This window comes from Lolium rigidum, chromosome 1 (genome assembly GCF_022539505.1).
Source record: "Lolium rigidum isolate FL_2022 chromosome 1, APGP_CSIRO_Lrig_0.1, whole genome shotgun sequence".
Classification (NCBI taxonomy): domain Eukaryota; kingdom Viridiplantae; phylum Streptophyta; class Magnoliopsida; order Poales; family Poaceae; genus Lolium; species Lolium rigidum.
In genome coordinates, this window is record NC_061508.1 from 107,303,106 (window position 1) to 107,326,866 (window position 23,761).

General features: G+C 48.0%; 1 protein-coding gene across 1 annotated transcript; it reads left to right on the forward strand.

Moving 5' to 3' along the window:
- The first annotated feature begins 241 nt into the window (after positions 1 to 241).
- On the forward strand, positions 242 to 3,255 carry LOC124647516 (calcium-dependent protein kinase 21-like). Its single transcript, XM_047187475.1, has 4 exons — positions 242 to 886; positions 1,037 to 1,457; positions 2,269 to 2,552; positions 2,638 to 3,255. Exons 1-4 carry the CDS (start codon positions 242 to 244, stop codon positions 2,992 to 2,994), a joined length of 1,707 nt encoding a protein of 568 aa, XP_047043431.1. The 3' UTR covers positions 2,995 to 3,255.
- The last annotated feature ends 20,506 nt before the right edge of the window (positions 3,256 to 23,761 follow it).

Sequence of the window (23,761 nt, forward strand, 5' to 3'; positions counted from 1 at the left end):
CACCGACCCTACACGCGCGCCCGGCAAGCATAAGTAGAGCTCCCACCTCCCACGAATAGAGCGAAGGCCATGCAGGATCTCGCGGCCACCGCGAGACACGGCTGACCCCTTCTTCTCCGCCCCAACTAACGCGCCATCGCCTCGCGCGCCGAACCGAACCGAGGAGCAGGAGAGGGAGAGGTGAGCCGAGAGGGCGCGTCGCAGCGGCGAGCTAGGGAGCGAGGCGTGCGGCTCCGGCACGATGGGGGGCTGCTACTCCGCCTACGCCTCCTCGCGGAAGCTGCACGGCCGCCTCGGCAACCTCTCCTTCGTCCTCCCCGTCGAACAAGACGCCGCCAACAACCCGGCCGGGACCGACAACAGCTGCAAGACCGGCAGCAATAACCCGGACGCCGGCGCCACCGAGGAGGAGGAGCTGGTGACCAAGACGACGGCCGCGGAGTTCGCGCGCCGGTACGTGCTGGGCAAGGAGCTGGGCCGCGGCGAGTTCGGGGTCACGCGCCGCTGCCGGGACGCCGCCACGGGCGAGTCGCTCGCGTGCAAGACCATCCGGCGGCACCGCCGCGGCGGCCGTGGCCGTGGGGCGCAACGCAAGACCGCCGGCGGCGCCGAGGCCGCGGCCAAGGCCAAGGCTGCCGCCGCCGCCGCCGCCGCGGCGCACGCGGCGGACGTGCGGAGGGAGGTGGCCATCATGCGGCGCATGTCGTCCCGCGGCGGGGCCGCCGTCGTGCGCCTGCGCGAGGCCCGCGAGGACCCCGACGGCGCCGTGCACCTCATCATGGACCTCTGCGAAGGCGGCGAGCTCTTCGACCGCATCGTCGCGCGCGGCCACTACTCCGAGCGCGCCGCCGCCAACATCTTCCGCACCATCGTCGACGTCATCCAGGTACGTTACTCGCAGCTTTGCCTCTATCCAATCCAATTAATGCCGCGTGAATGAAACACGCGCGCGCGGGTCAATCTCGCAATGAACGCGGCGAGCTAACTGACTCCCCCATCGATCAACCTGAATCTGACGACGCGTGCGTGCATGCAGCTATGCCACTCGAACGGGGTGATCCACCGGGACCTGAAGCCGGAGAACTTCCTCTTCGCCAACAAGTCCGAGGACTCGCCGCTCAAGGTCATCGACTTCGGCCTCTCCGTCTTCTTCAGCCCCGGCGACCGCTTCACGGAGGTCGTCGGCAGCGCGTACTACATGGCCCCCGAGGTCCTCAAGCGGAGCTACGGCCAGGAGGTGGACGTCTGGAGCGCCGGCGTCATCCTCTACATCCTCCTCTGCGGTGTGCCCCCATTCTGGGGCGACAACGACGAGAAGATCGCGCAGGCCATCCTCCGCGGCGGCATCGACTTCAGCAGGGAGCCCTGGCCCAGGGTCTCCGCCAGCGCCAAGGACCTCATCCGCCGGATGCTCGACCCGGACCCGACCACGCGCCTCACCGCATCGCAAGTTCTTGGTACGTAACTTCTTTTTGAGCGAGCGTCTGCAGCAATGAAAAAAATAGCGCGTTATTTCACGCTAATAGCGGCGCTATAGCGTATTTGCGAGTTGGACGCTACGCTATGCATTCTAGGCACGCTATGACGCTACACGCGCTAAAGACGCGCTATTTCACGCTATTTGGCGCTATTCGCTATTCCGCATAGCACGCTATTTTGCAGAGTAGTTTTTTAGTAGCTCATTCCATATTTTGACCCACTTGCGTATCCTAAATTCCTAATCCATGCAACCCTAGACTAAGATACTCAGATCGTGCACTCCCCAACTCCTTGTCACCTGCTCTGCCCGACAGGCGACGACGTGACGGCGCAGCTCCGCCCCCTTCTCCTCTGTCAATCGGTGGTAAGCGGCCACGCCTAGCTTCACCTTCACGCCTTCACCCCGTGCCTCCTTTCCCCTCCTTCAGTCCTTCTAGTTCGGGACAATGTGAATATGAACTATGGTTTGTGATTTTGAGACTGTCATATCAAGTTATGGACTATGTGAACTATCTCTGGTTGATGTTTGGCTGCAAAATATCATATCCGAGATTTTATAGCTGCAGAGTGCTATATCTATTATTATATATATGCTGAAATCCTGAATTTTCATATTTTTTTGTTAAGCGCTATTTTGAAAAATAGCACGCTATTAGCACGCTATAGCGTCTATAGCGTTTTTCTGAAGCCCACGCTATTTATGTTAGCGCGCTATTTTTTTCATTGGTCTGCAGCGACATTGCATTGCACTTTGATTCAGAGCTCACCATGCATGATTGCCATTTGCAGAGCACCCGTGGCTGAAGAACGCCGACACCGCGCCCAACGTGTCGCTGGGCGAGGCGGTGCGGTCGCGGCTGCAGCAATTCTCGGCCATGAACAAGTTCAAGAAGAAGGCCCTCGGGGTGGTGGCGAGGAACATGCCGGTGGAGGAGCTCGACAAGTACGTGCAGATGTTCCACCTCATGGACAAGGACAAGAACGGCAACCTCTCGCTGGAGGAGCTCATGGAGGGGCTCCACATCAACGGCCAGCCCGTGCCGGAGTCCGAAATCAGGATGCTGCTCGAGGCCGTGAGTTCCGAATTACTACTTTGTCTAACACCGCCATGCTCTCATTATGTTTCTGCTACGAATTACTAAGATCGTGCGCGTGCAGGCGGACACGGACGGCAACGGCACGCTAGACTGCGACGAGTTCGTCACGGTGTCGCTGCACCTCAAGAAGATGACCAACGACGAATACCTCACCGCCGCCTTCCGCTACTTCGACAAGGACGGCAGCGGCTTCATCGAGCTCGACGAGCTCAGGCAGGAGCTCGGCCCCAACGAGCAGGCCATCCTCGAGATCATCCGCGACGTCGACACCGACAAGGACGGACGCATCTCCTACCAGGAGTTCGAGCTCATGATGAAGTCAGGGACGGACTGGAGGAACGGGTCTAGGCAGTACTCGCGTGCCAACTTCAGCAGCCTTAGCCGCAAGCTCTGCAAAGAAGCCTCCTCTTCTTCGTGAATCAAACCCAACTTCTTCTCAGTTTCTTTCTACTAGATGGATCAATTAATCCGCCTGCAGAGTTGTGATTTTTGTGTCCCATATGTGTGTATGCTGCAAATTTAACGGGATCGATTTACTTAGGCACGAACAAATCAATGTGGTGACCAAAAAGGAACCAGATATGCTTTCTCAAGAGAGACTGGAATACGGGATACTCATCAAGTCTCGGACAAGTAAAGTATCACGAAACAACGGGATTGGAACATGGGATTGTTTGAATTCTTGACATGATGATTGAACCGATAAATAATTTCGTTGATATGTGGGAGTTATTATGGACATCTAGCTCTCGCTATTGATTATTGATCGGAGAGGTGTCTCGGTCTTGTTCACTTGTTCTTGAATCCGTAGGACCACACATTTAACGTTCGATGACACTACAGTAGTGATTGGATATTCATAATGGTGAGACTGAAATTTGTTCGGAGTCTCAGATAGGTTCTAGGACATCAAGAGGATCTTCGAAATGGTCCGGAGATAAAGCATCTTCACGGTTCCGGAAAAGTTCAGGATTTTTCTAGTATTATATCGGGAAGGTTCTAGCAGGCTCTGAGGGTCCCACAATGGGGCCCATCTGCCTGGGCGACCCATAGGGACCTGTAAGAGGACACCTTGGCCTACATGGTCCAGGGTGCGACCTCTTCTTGGCCCATGTGGCCAAGCCAGGGAAAAACCCTAGCCCCCTTGTATGGAAGGTTAGGTGGCTACCCATTCTTTGGAAGTTTTGGTGGGGCGCCCCTGATTTAAGAGGGATACTTGGATGCCAAGGTCGCTCCTTACCTATATAATGTAGAGAAGGGAAGGGCTGGGGTGTTGTGATGTGAGCATTACCATTCAGGTACCCGACATTATTCTACTTCCTTTGGCCCAACTAGGGGCCCACGAAGATTGTCCAATAACCAAGGTGGGCCCTTTCGTCGGTTCCAACGAAGGAGATCTACCAGGAGACAGATTCTTGATGAACAAGGCGAGAATGCGTCAATGAAGGAAAGACTAGATTAGATTTTAGTGTAACCTAGTCGAGTTCAGACAGGACTCTCGGGACCTGGCGTGCTATATAAAGGCCAGGAGAGGGTCTGCTGAACATCAGAACAACAATACGTAGAACCACCGCAACTTAGAGCATAAACCCTAGAATCCTTGCCTCTTGACGAGTCGACCATAACAGCAAATCGGCTACCCTATTGTAACACGACATATTCGATGAATCAAGATCAGACAAGTAGGAAGTAAGGGTTTTACCTCATCGAGGGCCCTGAACCTGGGTAAATCTCTCTCCCGTTTGTTTGGTATCCGATGTCTCGTGCTAGCCTGCAGGATTCCGTCAACCCTAAGCACCTCATGGTGGGCATTGCCGAGGAGCTCCCTCGTCAATTGGCGCCGTCTGTAGGGACCCTGCTGGTACAAGGCATTTCATCGGCTGCCCCGATCATGTCGACTACGTCTTCGCCGGCATCACCGATACCATCGGCTTCGTCATCGCCGAATTCGAGGAATTCGATTCATCGCGGATCCCTCGAGTTCACTCCGCACACCGACGCATCGCGCTCGACCTCTTTGGGGCTGCGCGGCGGCATGGACATGACGTTCGGCAGCGTCCACTTCATCGTCGACTCTGGAGGTTTCCTTCGGCTCCTAGGCTTGATCACGCTTGGCATGGAAAAGGCTATGACTCCAGCGGTTACTGCTCCATCACCAACCACAACAGATCTACCGCGTTTGCTCAGCAACAACGACGAAAGCAGTCAAAGGTGTTTGAGCAGCATCGGGAGTAGGCAGGAGCGTTGGAAGAGGAGAAGAGATCTCCACTACGAGGCAATTGACTGTGCTGCCAGTCGCACCTGTCAATACAACAATCAGGATGACGAGCAATATGGCAAGCGATTAACCAGAAACCGCAGCCGACAAATTCGCCTCCCTCAGAAGCCCAATCTACCGGTTGTAGAGCAACTAGTTGCCCCATGTTGCTTGCACGTTTACATCGACCCAAAAGACAACATCGAGAAGGCATCGCATTTGCTCAAGAATTGTCAGAAATTCCTCGATATCCTGAATGTTGTGGATATACTTTATGGGTGTATCAATAGCGTGGCCTAGATCCGGCAAGCCTGGGTGGCCCATAGACGGTGATGGTGGCATGTGGCCTATCGGGCGGCCCAGTTGCTGTAGATCAAAATGGATGAAGTCCAGCCCAGGTAACAGGAGCCGGATCTTAACCGCCCTTTGAAGATAGTCAGATCTGTGAAGGCCCATGAAGTATCCGGATCCAATACGGCGCATAAGGAAAGGTGGATCTTGACGTGCTCGACAATGTAATATTCCGTAGTTAGGCATCTTGTATTCCGGCTAGGACTCTCCATGTAATCCTAGATCCGGGCGTCTTTATAAGTCGGATCCTGGGAGTCCTAGAGGCACAACCACAACTCATTGTAACAACGCGAAAGCGCCCAGATAATTCCAGACAAGCAACAGTAGGCCCTGTCATAGTGCAGGTGTTCCAAAGCTGGGTAAATCGCGTACCACCATCCTGAGGACTCTCCGCCCAATGGCCCCTACTTCTTCTCCCCCTCGTGAGTATCCCTCCTCCGAGGTACCGTCGAATAGGCAACGACAGTTGGCGCCCACCTTGGGGCCAGTGGCGTTTGGAGGCCGGAACCGGGAGGGTTCCGCCATGGGAAGCTACGACGAATCCATCGCTGTGGGTCGTGTTCTTCAGGAAGCTACGACGAATTCGATCGTCCCTCAGGACGAGTTTTAGATTCCGGCTAGGACCGACCCCGTTAAGCCCTCCATCATCCCAATCGGTGGCATTCACATCTTCATCGGCGAAACCGTTGATTCCGACGGAAACGCCCTGGTAAGTCACGCTGACGCGACCGCCGCTGAGCTGGCCGCAGTCGTGAAGATCCGATCTGAGATTCAGGAACTTCCCATGGAAGATTCCGCCTTGGATCTGGAAATTTCAAAACCCACCCAATCCGCCCCGGAGCAGGAAATTACGGTGGAAGACCAATGCAGATCCGCCTGGGTCTCCCAGGTGTTAGAGAAGCAAAGGTGCCACTTTGTGCACTTCCTCGAACATACCGCAGGAACCGCTCCTCCTCAGGAAGGAGCCGGACCCATGCAGGTTGAGGCTACCGGAGACAACGACGCCTCGGATCAGCAGGAGGCTGCAGGAGACAGCAATGCTCCGGATCAGCAAGAGGATGCCGGAGACAAGGAGGAATCAATCCTGGGCAACCTAAGCCCATCCTCACACGATGCTACCACGTTGGACACAGAGGAGTACAATCGCCTCACGAAGGAGCTAGAAGGTGATGAGGAAGCTGAAGCAGAATCCGCTCCGCCTAAGCAGGTCCTTGCAACCATACTCGGGCTAGAGCAGGAAGCTGACGAAGAAACAACTCCAACCGATGTTGGAGTCCTAGGACCGTCCACTTTGTAGACTCCGCCTTCGCGTCCTCGATACCGCGTCGTATCGGATTCCGGAGAAGGACACGCTTCTGGGCACCAGGAATACATGTCCGCAGATGAGCTCGTCGAACAGGCTGGCCGGGGTGCCATCGCGCACTCGGAAATCCTCAATAAGCCAATAACTCTGGATGACGCCGCAAATCCTGAAGTTCTAGAAGCGAAAAGAAAGGAGATGCTAGCCACCGCCAAAGTATTTGCCAACACTGCAGCAACAATGCTGGAGGAAAGGCAAGAAGCAGGAGAAGTGATGGAAAGTTTCCTCAAGAGAGAGCGCAAAGCCGCAAAATAAGTGGCAGAGGCTAAGAAACTCCGAGCACAATGGGAAACCATGATGGAGGACGCTGATAAGGAAGCAGATAGAATCCGCCGGGAGGCCATCGGCCCCCGAAAGATCAACTTTCCAACCCCCACAAACCAGCAGCCACTCGCCACTCCAAAGGACAATATGAAGAAGGCCGCGGAGATCTTGGCCAAGCAAGACGAGGAAATCGACATCGCACATCTCCGCACACTGGTAGCTTCAGCAGTGAAGCAACATAGTAAGGCAGACACTTCGCGCAGGTTGGAATCCAACCCGGATATATGTGTATCCACCGCGCAGAAGGACGCCTCCGGAAGACAGCATCGTGATGATGAATCGTGCACCGGATCCACGGAGCGCAGAAGAAGGACGAGAGAACATCCAAATCCGATCCCGGTACCCTCGAAAACACCTCCGATGGACCCAAGAAAGGGAAAGGATCCGATGTACACTAGAAGAGACAAGTACCGGAACCCGTCACCTCCGCCGCGGCCCCAGCCATCTCCTCGGCCTCCTCACCATCGCAGTCCAGTCGGAAACACCAGACGCCACGGGCCTGGCAGAATCAACATTCGCGACAACGCGGCTCCTCAGAGGAATCGGAAGATGGAGCGTACGTCGGAACCTCGTCGGAGCCGGAATGAAGAACGTGAGCCCGAACCCCGTAGAAGCCGGAATGACGGAGGCGACCGCCATCATAGGGAAGGTAGCCACCGAAGCCGGAGTCAGCAGCGGGAAGGACGCGGAGAATCCGAAGGCGGAAGCAAAAGGTCCCACAGCCCCCCTCGCAGATCTCCCTCCCCACCACCCAGTGGAGGAGGCGGAGGAAGAGGCTGGAGATCCCGCTCCCACTCGAAGTCTCCCCACAATGGCTCACACGACGCAAGGGAACGTCTCAATGAGTACAGATCTGAATACATTGGCCCAAAATGCTTTGGCAGGATGATCCGAGAGGAGCCTTATCCAAAAGGCTTGAACCTTAAGCTACCCGAAAATCTGAAGCACTATGATGGCAGCGAAAGGCCCGATACCTGGATCGAAGATTACTTCAACGCAGTAAGCTTCACCGGAGGGAACCAGAGAATAGCCTGCCGCATGCTTCAGTTGTACCTTATTGGTCCAGCTCGTACTTGGCTCGCGACCTCCCGGAGAACTCCATCTTTTGTTGGTTTGACATGAAGATTGCCTTTGAAAAACACTTCAGGGGCACCTACAAGAGACCTGCTACAACGAGCGACATGCAAGCATGTATCCAGAAGAAAGGAGAAACATCACGGAACTTCCTCACACGATGGTTAGCAACCAGGAACGAGTGTGATAACGTGGATAATCGCACAGCTATGCACGCCTTCATCGGTGGACTGCAGAGGGGAGGACTGCTCCGTCACAAGCTTCCTTGCTTGTTCAACAAAAACAAACTGACGTTGGATGACATGATCGGCATTGCAAGTACTCACTCCGCCGCTGATGACGATGCAGGTGGAGAACTCACTGCTACAGCCATACCCCTGCACCAATAGAAGAAAAACCGTGATAATGGCGGCAGCAGCAATAGCAACAAGCGGAAGAATCCCCCCGACGACCAGAAGAGCGGCGGATCCGACATGGTCGCCATGGCGTTCCAATGCGGAGGTCAAGGAGGCGGAAGAGGCCGCAGACGTGGAGGCGGAGACGGCAGGGGCCAATAGCGCACTGACGAAGTCCCAGCCGCTGGGTTCCACGCTCCCCAAACTTATGAAGAATACAGAGACATGCCATGCCTGGCCCACATGGATCCGGCTACTGGCAAGTCCTCTCACACCAACCGCAAGTGCAAGTGGGCAATGACCTAAAGGTCGACCCGGAAGCAGGATACAAGCGAGCCCGGAAGCACCGCCCACGCGGCAAAGGAGGCAAGAGAAAGAACAAGGAAAAGGACGACGATAGTTCCGAGGAAATGGACGAGGACGACGCTTCGCCGGATCCCAAAGAGGCTTCCGCAGCTAACAAATCCAACCCCTTCGGTAAAAAGAGTGCTGGTGCATACCACACCTTCCTCGGAACACCAACAGTCCGTGCCAACAAATCAGCTCTCCGGATCCTGAACGCCACATTTCTGGCTGTGCCACAGTATGTCAGGTAGTCGAAAACTCCCTGCACGTTTGATAGGACAGATCACCCGACCATCATTCCAAAGGAGTGCTACGCCTTGGTTGTGGGTCCCCGCATTGACGGTATGATTTCTCCAAGTGACTTATGGATGGCGGAGCCAGCCTGAACATTATGTATATGGGGACTCTGGAGAAAATGCAGCTTACCAAGGAACAGCTCAAGCACAACACCATCGAGTTTCACGGGGTTGCTCCGGGTAAAAAAGCAAACTCTCTGGGCAGCATCAGACTTCCCGTGGCCTTCGGCGATGTTAATAATTTCCGCGAAGAGATGATCACGTTTGAGGTCGTGCTCTTCAAGGGCTCCTACCACGTCATCGGCAGGCCCACCTACCACAAGTTCCACGCAAGGGCGTGCTACATCTACAATAAGCTCAAGATTCCGGGTCCTAACGGTATGATTACCGTATCCGGAGACTACAAGAAAGCTCGAGAGTGCGAGATAGGCGAAGCCGCATTCGCAGAATCTGTGATATCTGAAGAGGAGCAGCAAGGCTACAGAGCCGCGGTGGATCCAAAAGAGATGCATACCACCAAGAAGCAGATCTAAGAACAGAAAAACTCGTTCAAGGCCGCGATAGACACCAAGAAGGTCGACCTCAAGGTAGGAGACAGCTCCAAACAGGTGTCGGTCGGAGCCAGCATGGACCCCAAATAGGAAGACGCGCTTGTCGAGTTCCTCCGCGCTAACATGGATATCTTCGCATGGAAACCTTCTGACATGTCCGGAATACCAAGGGAACTCGCCGAGCACTATGTCAACATAAATCCGGGTGCCAAACCGGTGAAGCAAGCTATGCGACGCTTTGGAGACAAGAAGCGCCGCGCCATAGGTATGGAACTAGCAAAGTTACTAGAGGCAGGTTTTGTAGTAGAAGTTATCCATACTGATTGGGTCGCAAACCCCGTCTTTGTACCCAAAAAGAATTCTGAAATACTAAGAATGTGCATCGATTACTCCAGCTTGAATAAGCATTGTCCGAAGGATCCGTTCCCCTTGCCGCGCATTGAACAAGTCATCGATTACTCCGGCTTGAATAAGCATTGTCCGAAGGAACTTCTATGTTTTCTTGACGCATATTCCGGGTATCACCAGATCCGGATGAAGAAGTCCGACCAAAAGGCGACCTCGTTCATCACACCTTTTGGTACTTACTGCTACTTCACCATGCCTTTTGGTCTGAAAAATACAGGTACCACCTACCAATGTACGATGCAGCGGTGCTTGAAGGACCAGATTGGCCGAAACGTACACGCATACGTCGACGACATCGCGGTCATGACCCGGAAAGTATCCAACCTGATCAGCGACCTCACAGAAACCTTCGAAAATCTCCGACGGTACAAGATGATGTTAAATCCGCTGAAGTGCGTCTTTGGCGTGCCAGCCAGAAAACTGTAATATCCCAGGTTTAGATACGATCGAGGGGTAGAATTTAGGAAGGGATGTGCATTGCATCGTAAAATCTGGGGAAATTTCGCGCTTTTATTGAAAAACTGCATCAAAGGGGGACAAGTTTCTCTCTCGACACCACACAAGATTATGGTTTCGAGAGTGCGATAAACTTGAACCTATTTAGTCAACACTTTGGGTTTTCGAGAAGAGAGGGGAACAACTCCTTTCTCAACTTAAGTTGCATGATTGAATTCAAACAAGATATGTTTGAATTTCAAATTCAAACATTAATTAAGTATTTATAATTCAAATAGGGATAATTCATTAAACAATTGGATAAATAAGAATACAAAACAATAGAATAAATAATCAAAGCTCATTAGAGAAAATCTTGAGCTTTATTGATTAACACACAGAATACAATGTCATTTACAATATCCAAATTGAATTATAAATTTTACAACACATTACTGAAATTAATAAATAAAAAGGGAAAACAAAAGAATTACAAGTTTAGACACAATCCTAAACTACCCAAAGTAAATCTTCATGATTTGCTTGATCACCACTTGATTGATCTTCACTTGATCATCTCATTCATCCCTGGAAACAAAAACATCAAAATAAAACAAGAGTTAGGCCAAGTGGCAAAGCCACTTGGCAGGTTAGTGAAATAATGAGGCAATGGACAGGATAATATCAACTCTGCCGAGCTGAGCATGCCAAAACCCAAGTTCCAACAAGTGCATACACAGGCAGCTCACAAGGCTAGCTGCATGCCTCCCAGCACACACAAACCAGGGGAGAGGAACCCAGGAAAAGCACTGCTGTCGACCAAGGAAGTGAGGTGAGAGCAGGTATAAAACCTTTTCACCAGCAAACCCTTTGATCCAATCGACAGGATCATCACAAGGGTAAGAACAGCAAGAATAGGTAGAACAGCCAGAGCTGTTCAACCCATCCAAACCCACAAATTTACCCAGAACAGTTCCATCAGGAACTGTGCTGTTTAGCAAGCCACAAGGAGTAGAACATCACCAGCCAGCAGGAGGAGCAGGGCAAGCTGTGATCATCACCCAGAAGCAAAACCTCAACATCAGCAAACTAATCTAGGAGCTGGAGCGAGGTATACACATATGATCATGAGCAAGCACATGCTTTGCTCATAAATAAGCATACACATGCATCACAAAAGCAAAGAGGGGTAGAAAACCCAGTTTGTATCATCACTTGGCTGTCAAGCCATTTGGTGCCAGCAAACAAGAGAGTTAGCTAGAAGGAAATCACCAAGGAACAATGGTTATGTCAACACAGTGACATAACCAAAGAAATCCATCATGGATTTATCCTATCTAGTCATCCAGATTCACCAAGCACCTATAGCTAGTTAAGCCATCAGACTATGGACATTAATCTGTCCAGTATCATCTCAACATTAAATATCCTAGCAGCCCATGGATTACCACCAGGAATATTGCACAGAAGCATACACTAGAGGTAGGAGCAACCATAACTAGCAGGACAAGTCCGCTAGGGTCAAAACAGCTACCTAGCCACACAGGAAAGCCCACTAGAGAAGCACATCATCACCCAACAGGGTTCAACATGAGCTAGGGTAACCAACCAGTGGTTGGCATCCCTCTAGCTCAATCGAATTAACCATCAGATTCATCATTTCAAGCAGTTCATCTCATTTATCCATTAAATCATGATAAGCTATACAGATAAATGAATTACACAAGCAACCAGTAACTGGAACACTGACAAATGAGCCAAATGAACACTGCAAGCATAAGCGGGTGCTGGAGCAAGCAAAAGCATGCATCAGCACATGCTTAAGTGTCACACAGACACAAGGAGGAGCCCCAGGGAGGCACAACCATAGATTAGCAGGAAACCACCAAGAAATTGATGATCATATGATCATCAGGGCTTGACAGAGCATGCAAATACATGCTAGAGCCAAACCTAGCACCAATTCATGAATCAGATAAATGAAACAGGCCACAGTAAGCAACCAATGGATCACAAATAATTATTTAAATCATTTATAATTGTATCAGAAGCACACCATCAAGGGGTGGAGCTAATTAGTCAATAAACAAGCTTAACAGAGCTTTACAATGAAGCAAAGCTCAAGGAGCACCTCACAAACAGTACTGGTTCTTGCTTCAAGCAAGAAGTACTCACTATAATCAAGCCAGTGACACATAAATGGATGACACACACATATAATTAAGCCATCAACAACCAGAGCCCAGCAAGCAAGCAATTGAATAAGCTGTAGCATGACCAGAAGCATAGCAGGAGCAACCTAGCAGGCCATGAGCATCACAGGATGTTCATGAGAAATTACACATGAATTACAGCAGCAAGAATGGAAAGCACAACAATAGAGCTAGGCCATGGCAAGTAGAATAGCAACAACTAACACATCATTGCAGTAATAGCGGCAGCCCTAGGCGCGCAGCAGCAGTACACGCAGGGGCAAGTGCAGAGACCATGGCACAGCACGACGCAACAGCAGCACGGCAAGGCTAGCATCTCCAGGAGGGGGAGCAGCACCAGGGACTAGAGCAAGGAGAAGATGAGGAGGAGGATCAGATGAGAGAGAATGGAGAGGGCACTTACATGCGAGCAGTCGAGGTGCGCAGCCATGGCGGCCACGGCGGCACACGCCGGGGGCAAGACGGCGCCAAGCCAAGCCGAGCCAGGCCAAGCTACCGCGTCCAGCACCGCCACGGCAGGGTTCACGGCGGCGCCCAAACACCAGGAACACCAGGCAGCGGCGAGATCGTCACGGATCCCGCAACCCTAGCGCACGGGAGGGTTGTCGACGAGCAGATGGAGCCTCAAGAGACAAATCGGCATGGACCACCCTGACCGCCGTCGAACGGCGAGTTCAGCGTGACCCATCTCGTCGCCGGAGTTGGCCGGAGGCGGCGAGAATAATTCGGAGAAGGCGGCGGCGACCGCGAGTCGCCAGAACGCGAGGAGGTTAGGGTTCATCGAGGCGACGCGGGGGAGAAGTGGTGTGAGTGACCGAACAGTTCGGTTGGACCCAAGTGGGTCTAACCCAACCCGTTGGGCTCCACTGATAGGTGGGCCCAGGGGAAAAATTGTCATTTCACAATTTTGTTAAAAATAGAAACTTTGAATAAAGTTAGAAAATTGATAAGAACTCTAAAAAATATATATGTAAACCACCCAGCATAAAATTCTCTATCATAATAAAATATGAAATGGAAATGTTGAGACAATTAAAAAATTAAGTCATAATTAAATGCAAGGAATAAATATTTTAATCATTAAAAATCACACCTTATATTTTTAATTATAAAATAAGTCCATAAATTCATTTGGATTTAAAAACACCTTGGCAATATTCCAAGGTAGTAATTTACTCTTAAGGAGTCTTCTTGAAATTGTTCTTATTAATCACCTCTGACATGAAATAATAAAACACCGGGAAGGGGGAACTAAACCCTAAAAGCTGAAAGCATGCATATTTGCTTCTTTAACCATTGCCCTTATCGGACAATGATGCTATCTTTCAGAAATAGAGGACAAGGGTCAGTCCACACCTTCCAACTGCAACACTTTGCAGTCTTCAGGCAAGTTCATCGCTTGCTCATTTCATTTGAGTATTTTTACCAAATTACTTGCAAAGTACTATGATTATCACACTTGCATGAAAAGCAAAAATGCTAATTTCATAACTATGAATATGAATATGTGGTGGGCAATGGAACCATGGTATGAGTATGGTGGAGGTTCCATTGCAAGGGTTTGTATCCATCTAGGAGTAAACAACAAATGTCGTCCAATGAATCTTGTGTCGTAATACCCGTGTTAACCATAACATGTGGAGTGGGACGGAGTAGTCAAGTGTGTTCTCTCCTCTCGTTCATCAACAGATGCGCTTACCGTAGACACTTGATCCAGTTAAGGACAAGCGGTAGGGTGGGGGTCCCGTTGAAGTCCCCACGGTAATGCGGTCTATGATGGGTTGCAACGACTGGCGAAGGTATCAGGTCATCGAACCTGGCATGAGTCGAGGTTGGATGGTATCCAATGGATACGCTGACCGGCGATGACCCAAGGTCGGAATTGCAACAAAGGGTGGGTGTTCGAGGTCGCGAGAGAATGCATTTTGGCTAAGACCTTATACCGGGCCTCACACCACGGAAGTGTGGACGGGAAAGCTGCCCGGTTGGCACCAAGGTTAAGATCTCTTATGGGTAAAGCAACACACATCTGCAGAGTGTAATGAATCGTGACATGTCACTCCCTGTTCCGGGATTTGGAGCTACGAACAGCTCTCGGAAAGGAACTCCATGAAGTTCTAGTTAACTGGTGAAGGCTGACGGACATAGTTCTTTGGAATAAAAGTAACCTTTTGAAGAAATGATTATGAAAACATGCATTGGTATTAGACTTTCTGGTCTAATATCGTAGCTAGTGCATTAAACACCTCTTTCCTAATATGAAGTTGTTGAGTACGCTTGTACTCATACCTCTTATAATCCCTTGCTTAGAATGTCTGAACCACCTCGAGGAGACGGTGATGGACAAGGTGGAGCCGAGGAGATCTACTATGAGGAGCCTGACCTCTCAGGAAGAATAGAAGGCGTAGACTATCTAATTGTCTACGGAAACGGGGAGACATCCGAAGGAAACCAAGCCTGAAATACCTTAGTGTTAGTGGTAACCGAGCAGTGCGAACTTCTTAGTATTTAGCTGCTCAGAAGAAATAAATGTATAACCTCGTCGAGACTCTTATATTGTAAGCTAAGTTGGGTTCATCTCGAACCTAGGAGTATTCCTCTCTGGACCCAGGAGGAACTCCAAGATGATGTATATATTTGGTTTGTAATAATATGTGAATGAGTTATGGACCAGCTACATTCTGTTGTACTACTCCGAGGGATGTAATATTTGCGGATTGGTACTTCGCGAATGTTATATCAACGACTGGCATACTACAACATGCAGTGGTATGCAGGGTCACCACAAAAACTCCTTGGCTTCATCGTGTCTCATAGAGGCATCGAAGTAAACTCGGAGAAAATCAAGGCAATCCTGTGCATCAAAAGGCCAACTTGTCCCAAAGATGTGCAACGACTAACTAATTGTGGTGCAGCAATTAGTAGGTTTGTAAGCCGTCTTGGCGAGAAGACACTACCTCTATACAAATTGTTGAAGAAAACAGACAAATTTGTTTGGGACGACGCAACAGATACAACACTTCAGGGGTTGAAGGAAATACTCACCTTCCCCACCTATTTTAGCAGCTCCGGAAGAGTTAGAGCCTATGCTCCTCTACCTGGCAGCTTCCAACAAGGTCATCAGTCTCGTTATCATGGTGGAGCGAAAGGAAGAAGGTTATGAACTCGGAGTCCAGAGGCCAATCTATTACATTAGCGAGGTACTGACGGAATCGAAACAACGATACCCTCACTTTCAGAAGCTAGCCTACAGTGTGTTCCTAGGCAGCCGGAAGCTGAAACACTACTTCCAAGAGCACCCCATGACAGTTGTGAGCAAAGCTCCACTGTCAACGATTCTTAACAACGCTGATGCAACAGGACGCATAGCAAAATGGGGCATAGAATTATCCGCCTTCGACATCAACTACAAAGCCAGAACCTCGATCAAGTCCCAGATTTTGGCGAATTTCATCGCTGATTGGACAGAGGCTCCGGATGGCGAACCTGGGCCGGAACCTGAAACTTGGGTCATGCACTTTGACGGATCCAAGCAACATCAAGGCTCGGGGGCTGGAGTTACCCTGAAGTCCCCTACCGGAGAAGAAGCTGCAGATACGTTCTGCGAGATTCACTTTTAGCTACAAACAACATGGCGGAATACGAGGCTCTACTACACGGTCTGCGCATCGCTAAGGAAATTGGGATCAAACACATCATATACTGTGGAGATTCCGACTTGGTGGCACAACAAGTAGCCGGAACCTGGAACGCCAGAAACTCCATCATGGCGGCTTACAGAGACGAAGTTGATGAGATCGCCAAGTGCTTCCTCGGATATAAAGTCAAGTACGTCAGGAGAGATGATAACACAGCGGCAGATATGCTGTCCAAGCTCGGATCCGGCAGAAAACTCATTCCGCCCGGAATCTTCCTTGAGCACCTACGGATACCCTCGGTGAAGGGCGCTAACCCGGAAAACCCGGATGTGGCGGTGTCTCCGGCTAAGGAGGTGATGGTAATCACTCCGTCTTGGACCAAGCCTTTCTGGATTACCTCATGGACCGCAATAAGTTTCGGAGGACGAAGTCCTCGCACGACAGGTCATCAGACGAGCAAGATCCTACACAATAATTGATGGACAGCTCTACAAATGAAGCGCAAATGGGGTATTTCTAAAATGCGTCTCAAACCAAGATGACATCGAAATCCTCAGAGAGATCCATGCAGGGGATTGAGGGTATCACGCCGCTCCTAGGTCCCTCGTTGCAAAAGCTTTCCGTCAAGGATTTTACTGGCTCACGGCTAAAGAAGATGCTGAGAAAGTAGTGAAAATCTGCCGAGGCTGCCAGTACTACGCTACTCAACCAAATGCTCCGGCTCAGGAGCTGAAGAACATCCCTATCACTTGGCCGTTCGCGGTCTTGGGGCTAGACATGGTCGGAAAACTGAAAAAATCATCTCCTGGCGGTTTTGAGTACCTCTTTATCGCTATTGACAAGTTTAGTAAGGAGATCGAGGCAAAGCCAGCGAGAAAATCCGATGGTGCTATGGCACTAAAATTCGTCTGCAGCCTCGTAGTGTGATACGGCATCCCACACAGCATAATCACAGACAATGGCACGAACTTCGCTCAAGGAGAAGTGAAGGATTATTGCAATGATGTAGGGATCCGGCTTGACCTGGCATCTGTGGCGCATCCACAGTCCAATGGGAAGGTCGAGCGAGCCAATGGCCTCATACTAGCCGGAGTCAAACCTCGCCTTGAAGAATCGCTGCACTGCGCAGCCGGAGCTTGGGCTGAGGAGTTAGATTCTGTTCTGTGGAGTTTACGAACTACCCCTAACAGATCAACATGGTTTACCCCCTTCTTTGTAGTATACGGATCTGAAGCTGTGCTTCCCTCCGACATCATCCACGACTCCCCGCGAGTTTCCGCCTACAGCGAAGATACCGCTGACGAGGCTAGACAGCTATCTATGGACCTGATCGAAAAAGCTCGGAACTTAGCCGACCAGCGCTCCACCATTTACCAGCAGGAACTCCGACGCTGTCACAGTCGTTGAGTTCAGAATCGCTCGTTTAAGGAAGGTGACCTGGACCTCCGCCTTCGACAGGTGAAAGAGCATAAGTTCCAATCTCCATGGGAAGGACCTTTTGTCATCAGTAAAGTGCTACACAATGGATCTTACTACCTCGTTGATTTCCGAGAGTTAAAAGATAGACCCGCCAATTGGCATCGGAAACGCAAGCGAGAGGATCCGGATGACATACACGATGAAACAGACCGCCCTTGGAATATAGCACAACTACGTCCTTTCCACATGCACTTAGCAATTTTTACATTACATACTTTGTAACGGTTATTGATGCGTGTAGTTGACACGTCCGTTGGGAACCCCAAGAGGAAGGTGTGATGCGCACAGCGGCAAGTTTCCCTCAGAAAGAAACCAAGGTTTATCGAACCAGGAGGAGCCAAGAAGCACGTTGAAGGTTGATGGCGGCGGGATGTAGTGCGGCGCAACACCAGAGATTCCGGCGCCAACGTGGAACCTGCACAACACAACCAAAGTACTTTGCCCCAACGAAACGGCGAGGTTGTCAATCTCACCGGCTTGCTGTAACAAAGGATTAGATGTATAGTGTGGATGATGATTGTTTGCACAAAACAGTAGAACAATAGCAGCAGATTTGTATTTCAGATGTAAAGAATGGATCGGGGTCCACAGTTCACTAGAGGTGTCTCTCCCATAAGATAAATAGCATGTTGGGTGAACAAATTACAGTCGGGCAATTGACAAATAGAGAGGTCATAACAATGCACATACATGATATGATGAATATTGTGAGATTTAATTGGGCATTACGACAAAGTACATAGACCACTATCCAGCATGCATCTATGCCTAAAAAGTCCACCTTCAGGTTATCATCCGAACCCCTTCCGGTATTAAGTTGCAAAACAACGGACAATTGCATTAAGTATGGTGCGTAATGTAATCAATAACTACATCCTCGGACATAGCATCAATGTTTTATCCCTAGTGGCAACAGCACATCCACAACCTTAGAACTTTACGTCATCGTCCCAGATTTAATGGAGGCATGAACCCACTATCGAGCATAAATACTCCCTCTTGGAGTTAAGAGCAAAAACTTGGCCGAGCCTCTACTAATAACGGAGAGCATGCAAGATCATAAACAACACATAGGTAATAGATTGATAATCAACATAACATAGTATTCTCTATCCATCGGATCCCGACAAACACAACATATAGAATTACGGATAGATGATCTTGATCATGTTAGGCAGCTCACAAGATCCGACAATGAAGCACATGAGGAGAAGACAACCATCTAGCTACTTCTATGGACCCATAGTCCGGGGGTGAACTACTCACTCATCACTCCGGAGGCGACCATGGCGGTGAAGAGTCCTCCGGGAGATGAATCCCCTCTCCGGCAGGGTGCCGGAGGTGATCTCCGAATCCCCGAGATGGGATTGGCGGCGGCGGCGTCTCGGTAAGGTTTTCCGTATCGTGGCTCTCGGTGCGGGGGTTTCGCGACGAAGACCTTAAGTAGGCGGAAGGGCGGAGTCGGAGGGGTCACGGGGGCCCCACACGGCAGGGCCGCGCAGGCCCCTCCCGGGCCGCGCCGCCCTAGTGTGGCGGCGCCCCGTGGCCCCACTTCGTCTTCTCTTCGGTCTTCCGGAAGCTTCGTGGCAAAATAGGCCCCCGGGCGTTGATTTCGTCCAATTCCGAGAATATTTCTTTACTAGGATTTCGAAACCAAAAATAGCGAGAAACGAGCAAGCGGCTCTTCGGCATCTCGTTAATAGGTTACTGCCGGAAAATGCATAAATACGACATATAATGTGTATAAAACATGTAGATATCATCAATAATGTGGCAAGGAACATAAGAAATTATCGATACGTCGGAGACGTATCAGCATCCCCAAGCTTAGTTCTCGCTCGTCCCGAGCGAGTAAACGATAACAAAGATAATTTCGGAGTGACATGCCATCATAACCTTGATCATACTATTGTAAACATATGTAATGAATGCAGCGATCAAAACAATGGTAATGACATGAGTAAAGAACTGAATCATAAAGCAAAGACTTTTCATGAATAGTACTTAAAGACAAGCATCAATAAGTCTTGCATAAGAGTTAACTCATAAAGCAATAAATCAAAGTAAAGGTATTGAAGCAACACAAAGGAAGATTAAGTTTCAGCGGTTGCTTTCAACTTGTAACATGTGTATCTCATGGATAATTGTCAACATAGAGTAATATAACAAGTGCAATATGCAAGTATGTAGGAATCAATGCACAGTTCACACAAGTGTTTGCTTCTTGAGGTGGAGAGAAATAGGTGAACTGACTCAACATAAAAGTAAAAGAAAGGTCCTTCAAAGAGGAAAAGCATCGATTGCTATATTTGTGCTAGAGCTTTTATTTTGAAAACAAGAAACAATTTTGTCAACGGTAGTAATAAAGCATATGTATCATGTAAATTATATCTTACAAGTTGCAAGCCTCATGCATAGTATACTAATAGTGCCCGCACCTTGTCCTAATTAGCTTGGATTACCGGATCATCGCAATACACATGTTTTAACCAAGTGTCACAATGGGGTACCTCCATGCCGCCTGTACAAAGGTCTAAGGAGAAAGCTCACATTTTGGATTTCTCGCTTTTGATTATTCTCAACTTAGACATCCATACCGGGACAACATGGACAACGGATAATGGACTCCTCTTTAATGCATAAGCAAGTAGCAACAATTAGTGTTCTCATATGAGATTGAGGATATATGTCCAAAACTGAAACTTCCACCATGATTCATGGCTTTAGTTAGCGGCCCAATGTTCTTCTCTAACAATATGCATGCTCTAACCATTAGATCTCTCTTACTTCAGACAAGACGGACATGCATAGCAACTCACATGATATTCAACAAAGGGTAGTTGATGGCGTCCCCAGAAACATGGTTATCGCACAACAAGCAACTTAATAAGAGATAAAATGCATAAGTACATATTCAATACCACAATAGTTTTTAAGCTATTTGTCCCATGAGCTATATATTGTAAAGGCAAAGAATGGAAATTTTAAAGGTAGCACTCAAGCAATTTACTTTGGAATGGCGGAGAAATACCATGTAGTAGGTAGATATGGTGGACACAAATGGCATAGTGGTTGGCTCAAGGATTTTGGATGCATGAGAAGTATTCCCTCTCGATACAAGGTTTAGCAAGGTTATTTGAAACAAACACGAGGATGAACCGATGCAGCAAAAATCACATAAAAGACATATTGTAAACATTATAAGACTCTACACCGTCTTCCTTGTTGTTCAAACTCAATACTAGAAATTATCTAGACTTTAGAGAGACCAAATATGCAAACCAAATTTAGCAAGCTCTAGGTGTTTCTTCATTAATGGGTGCAAAGTATATGATGCAAGAGCTTAAACATGAGCACAACAATTGCCAAGTATCAAATTATTCGAGACATTTTAGAATTACTACATGTAGCATTTCCCAATTCCAACCATATAACAATTTAACGAAGAAGATTCAACCTTCGCCATGAATACTATGAGTGAAGCCTAAGGACCTATTTGTCCATATGCAATAGCGGAGCGTGTCTCTCTCCCACACAATGAATGCTAGGATCCATTTTATTCAAACAAAACAAAAACAAAAACAAACCGACGCTCCAAGCAAAGTACATAAGATGTGACGGAATAAAAATATAGTTTCAGGGGAGGAACCTGATAATGTTGTCGATGAAGAAGGGGATGCCTTGGGCATCTCCAAGCTTAGACGCTTGAGTCTTCTTAGAATATTCAGGGGTGAACCACCGGGGCATCCCCAAGCTTAGAGATTTCACTCTCCTTGATCATATTGCATCATTTCCCTCTCTTGATCCTTGAAAACTTCCTCCACACCAAACTCGAAACAACTCATTAGAGGGTTAGTGTACAATAAAAATTAACATGTTCAGAGGTGACACAATCATTCTTAACACTTCTGGACATTGCATAAAGCTACTGGACATTAATGGATCAAAGAAATTCATCCAACATAGCAAAAGAGGCAATGCGAAATAAAAAGGCAGAATCTGTCAAAACAGAACAGTCCGTAAAGATGGATTTTATTGAGGCACCAGACTTGCTCAAATGAAAATGCCCAAATTGAATGAAAGTTGCGTACATATCTGAGGATCACGCACGTAAATTGGCATATTTTTCTGAGCTACCTACAGAGGGGCAGGTCGAAATTCGTGACAGCAAAGAAATCTGTTACTGCGCAGTAATCCAAATCTAGTATGAACCTTACTATCAAAGACTTTACTTGGCACACCAAAGCACAAAACTAAGATAAGGAGAGGTTGCTACAGTAGTAAACAACTTCCTAGACTCAAATATAAAACAAAAATACTGTAGTAAAAACATGGGTTGTCTCCCATAAGCGCTTTTCTTTAACGCCTTTCAGCTAGGCGCAGAAAGTGTATATCAAGTGTTATCGAGAGACGAAGTATCAACATCATAATTAGTTTTAATAATAGAATCAAAAGGTAACTTCATTCTCTTTCTAGGGAAGTGTTCCATACCTTTCTTGAGAGGAAATTGATATTTAATATTACCTTCCTTCATATCAATGGTAGCACCAACAGTTCGAAGAAAAGGTCTTCCCAATATAATGGGACAAGATGCATTGCATTCAATATCCAAGACAACAAAATCAACGGGGACAAGGTTATTGTTAACGGTAATGCGAACATTATCAACTCTCCCCAAAGGTTTCTTTATAGCATTATCAACAAGATTAACATCCAAATAACAATTCTTCAATGGTGGCAAGTCAAGCATATTATAGATTTTCTTAGGCATAACGGAAATACTTGCACCAAGATCACATAAAGCATTACAATCAAAGTTATTGACCTTCATCTTAATGATGGGCTCCCAACCATCCTCTAGCTTTCTAGGAATAGAATTTTCAAGTTTTAGTTTCTCTTCTCTAGCTTTTATGAGAGCATTTGTAATATGTTTTGTAAAGGCTAAATTTATAGCACTAGCATTAGGACTCTTAGCAAGTTTTTGTAAGAAATTTATAACTTCAGAGATGTGGCAATCATCAAAATCCAAACCATTACAATCTAAAGCAATGGGATCATCATCCCCAATGTTGGAAAAAATTTCAGCAGCTTTATCACGAGCGGTTTCAGCAGTTTTAGCAGTTTCAGGCAATTTTGCACGCTTTGCACTAGGAATAGTAAGATTGCCAACACCAATTATTTTATTATTGATAGTAGGAGATGCAGCAACATGTGAATCATTAACATTACTAGTGGTGGTAATAGTCCAAACTTTAGCTACATTATTCTCTTTAGCTAGTTTTTCATTTTCTTCTCTTTCCCACCTAGCATGCAATTCGGCCATCAATCTTATATTCTCATTAATTCTAACTTGGATGGCATTTGCTGTAGTAACAATTTTATTTTCAATATCCTTATTAGGCATAACTTTCGATTTCAAAAGATCAACATCGGAGGCAAGACTATCAACCTTAGAAGCGAGAATATCAATTTTATTGAGCTTTTCCTCAACAGATTTGTTAAAAGCAGTTTGTGTACTAATAAATTCTTTAAGCATAGCTTCAAGTCCAGGGGTGTGTTCCTATTATTGTTGTAAGAATTCCCATAAGAATTAGCATAACCGTTACCATTATTATAAGGATATGGCCTATAGTTATTACTAGAATTGTTCCGATAAGCATTGTTGTTGAAATTATTATTTTTAATGAAGTTTACATCAACATGTTCTTCTTGGGCAACCAATGAAGCTAACGGAACATTATTAGGATAAAATTAGTCCTATCATTCACAAGCATAGACATAATAGCATCAATCTTATCACTCAAGGAGGAGGTTTCTTCAACAGAATTTACCTTCTTACCTTGTGGAGCTCTTTCCGTGTGCCATTCAGAGTAATTAATCATCATATTATCAAGGAGCTTTGTTGCTTCACCAAGAGTGATGGACATAAAGGTACCTCCAGCAGCTGAATCCAATAGGTTCCGCGAAGAAAAATTCAATCCTGCATAAAAGGTTTGGATGATCATCCAAGTAGTCAGTCCATGGGTTGGGCAATTTCTAACCAAAGATTTCATTCTTTC

Excerpts from the sequence above, each read along its gene's own strand:
- LOC124647516 (XM_047187475.1), top strand. The coding sequence starts at position 242 with ATGGGGGGCTGCTACTCCGCCTACGCCTCCTCGCGGAAGCTGCACGGC. Across the intron at positions 887-1,036 it reads CCATCGTCGACGTCATCCAG|CTATGCCACTCGAACGGGGT; the intron begins GTACGTTACTCG and ends GCGTGCATGCAG. Across the intron at positions 2,553-2,637 it reads TCAGGATGCTGCTCGAGGCC|GCGGACACGGACGGCAACGG; the intron begins GTGAGTTCCGAA and ends GTGCGCGTGCAG.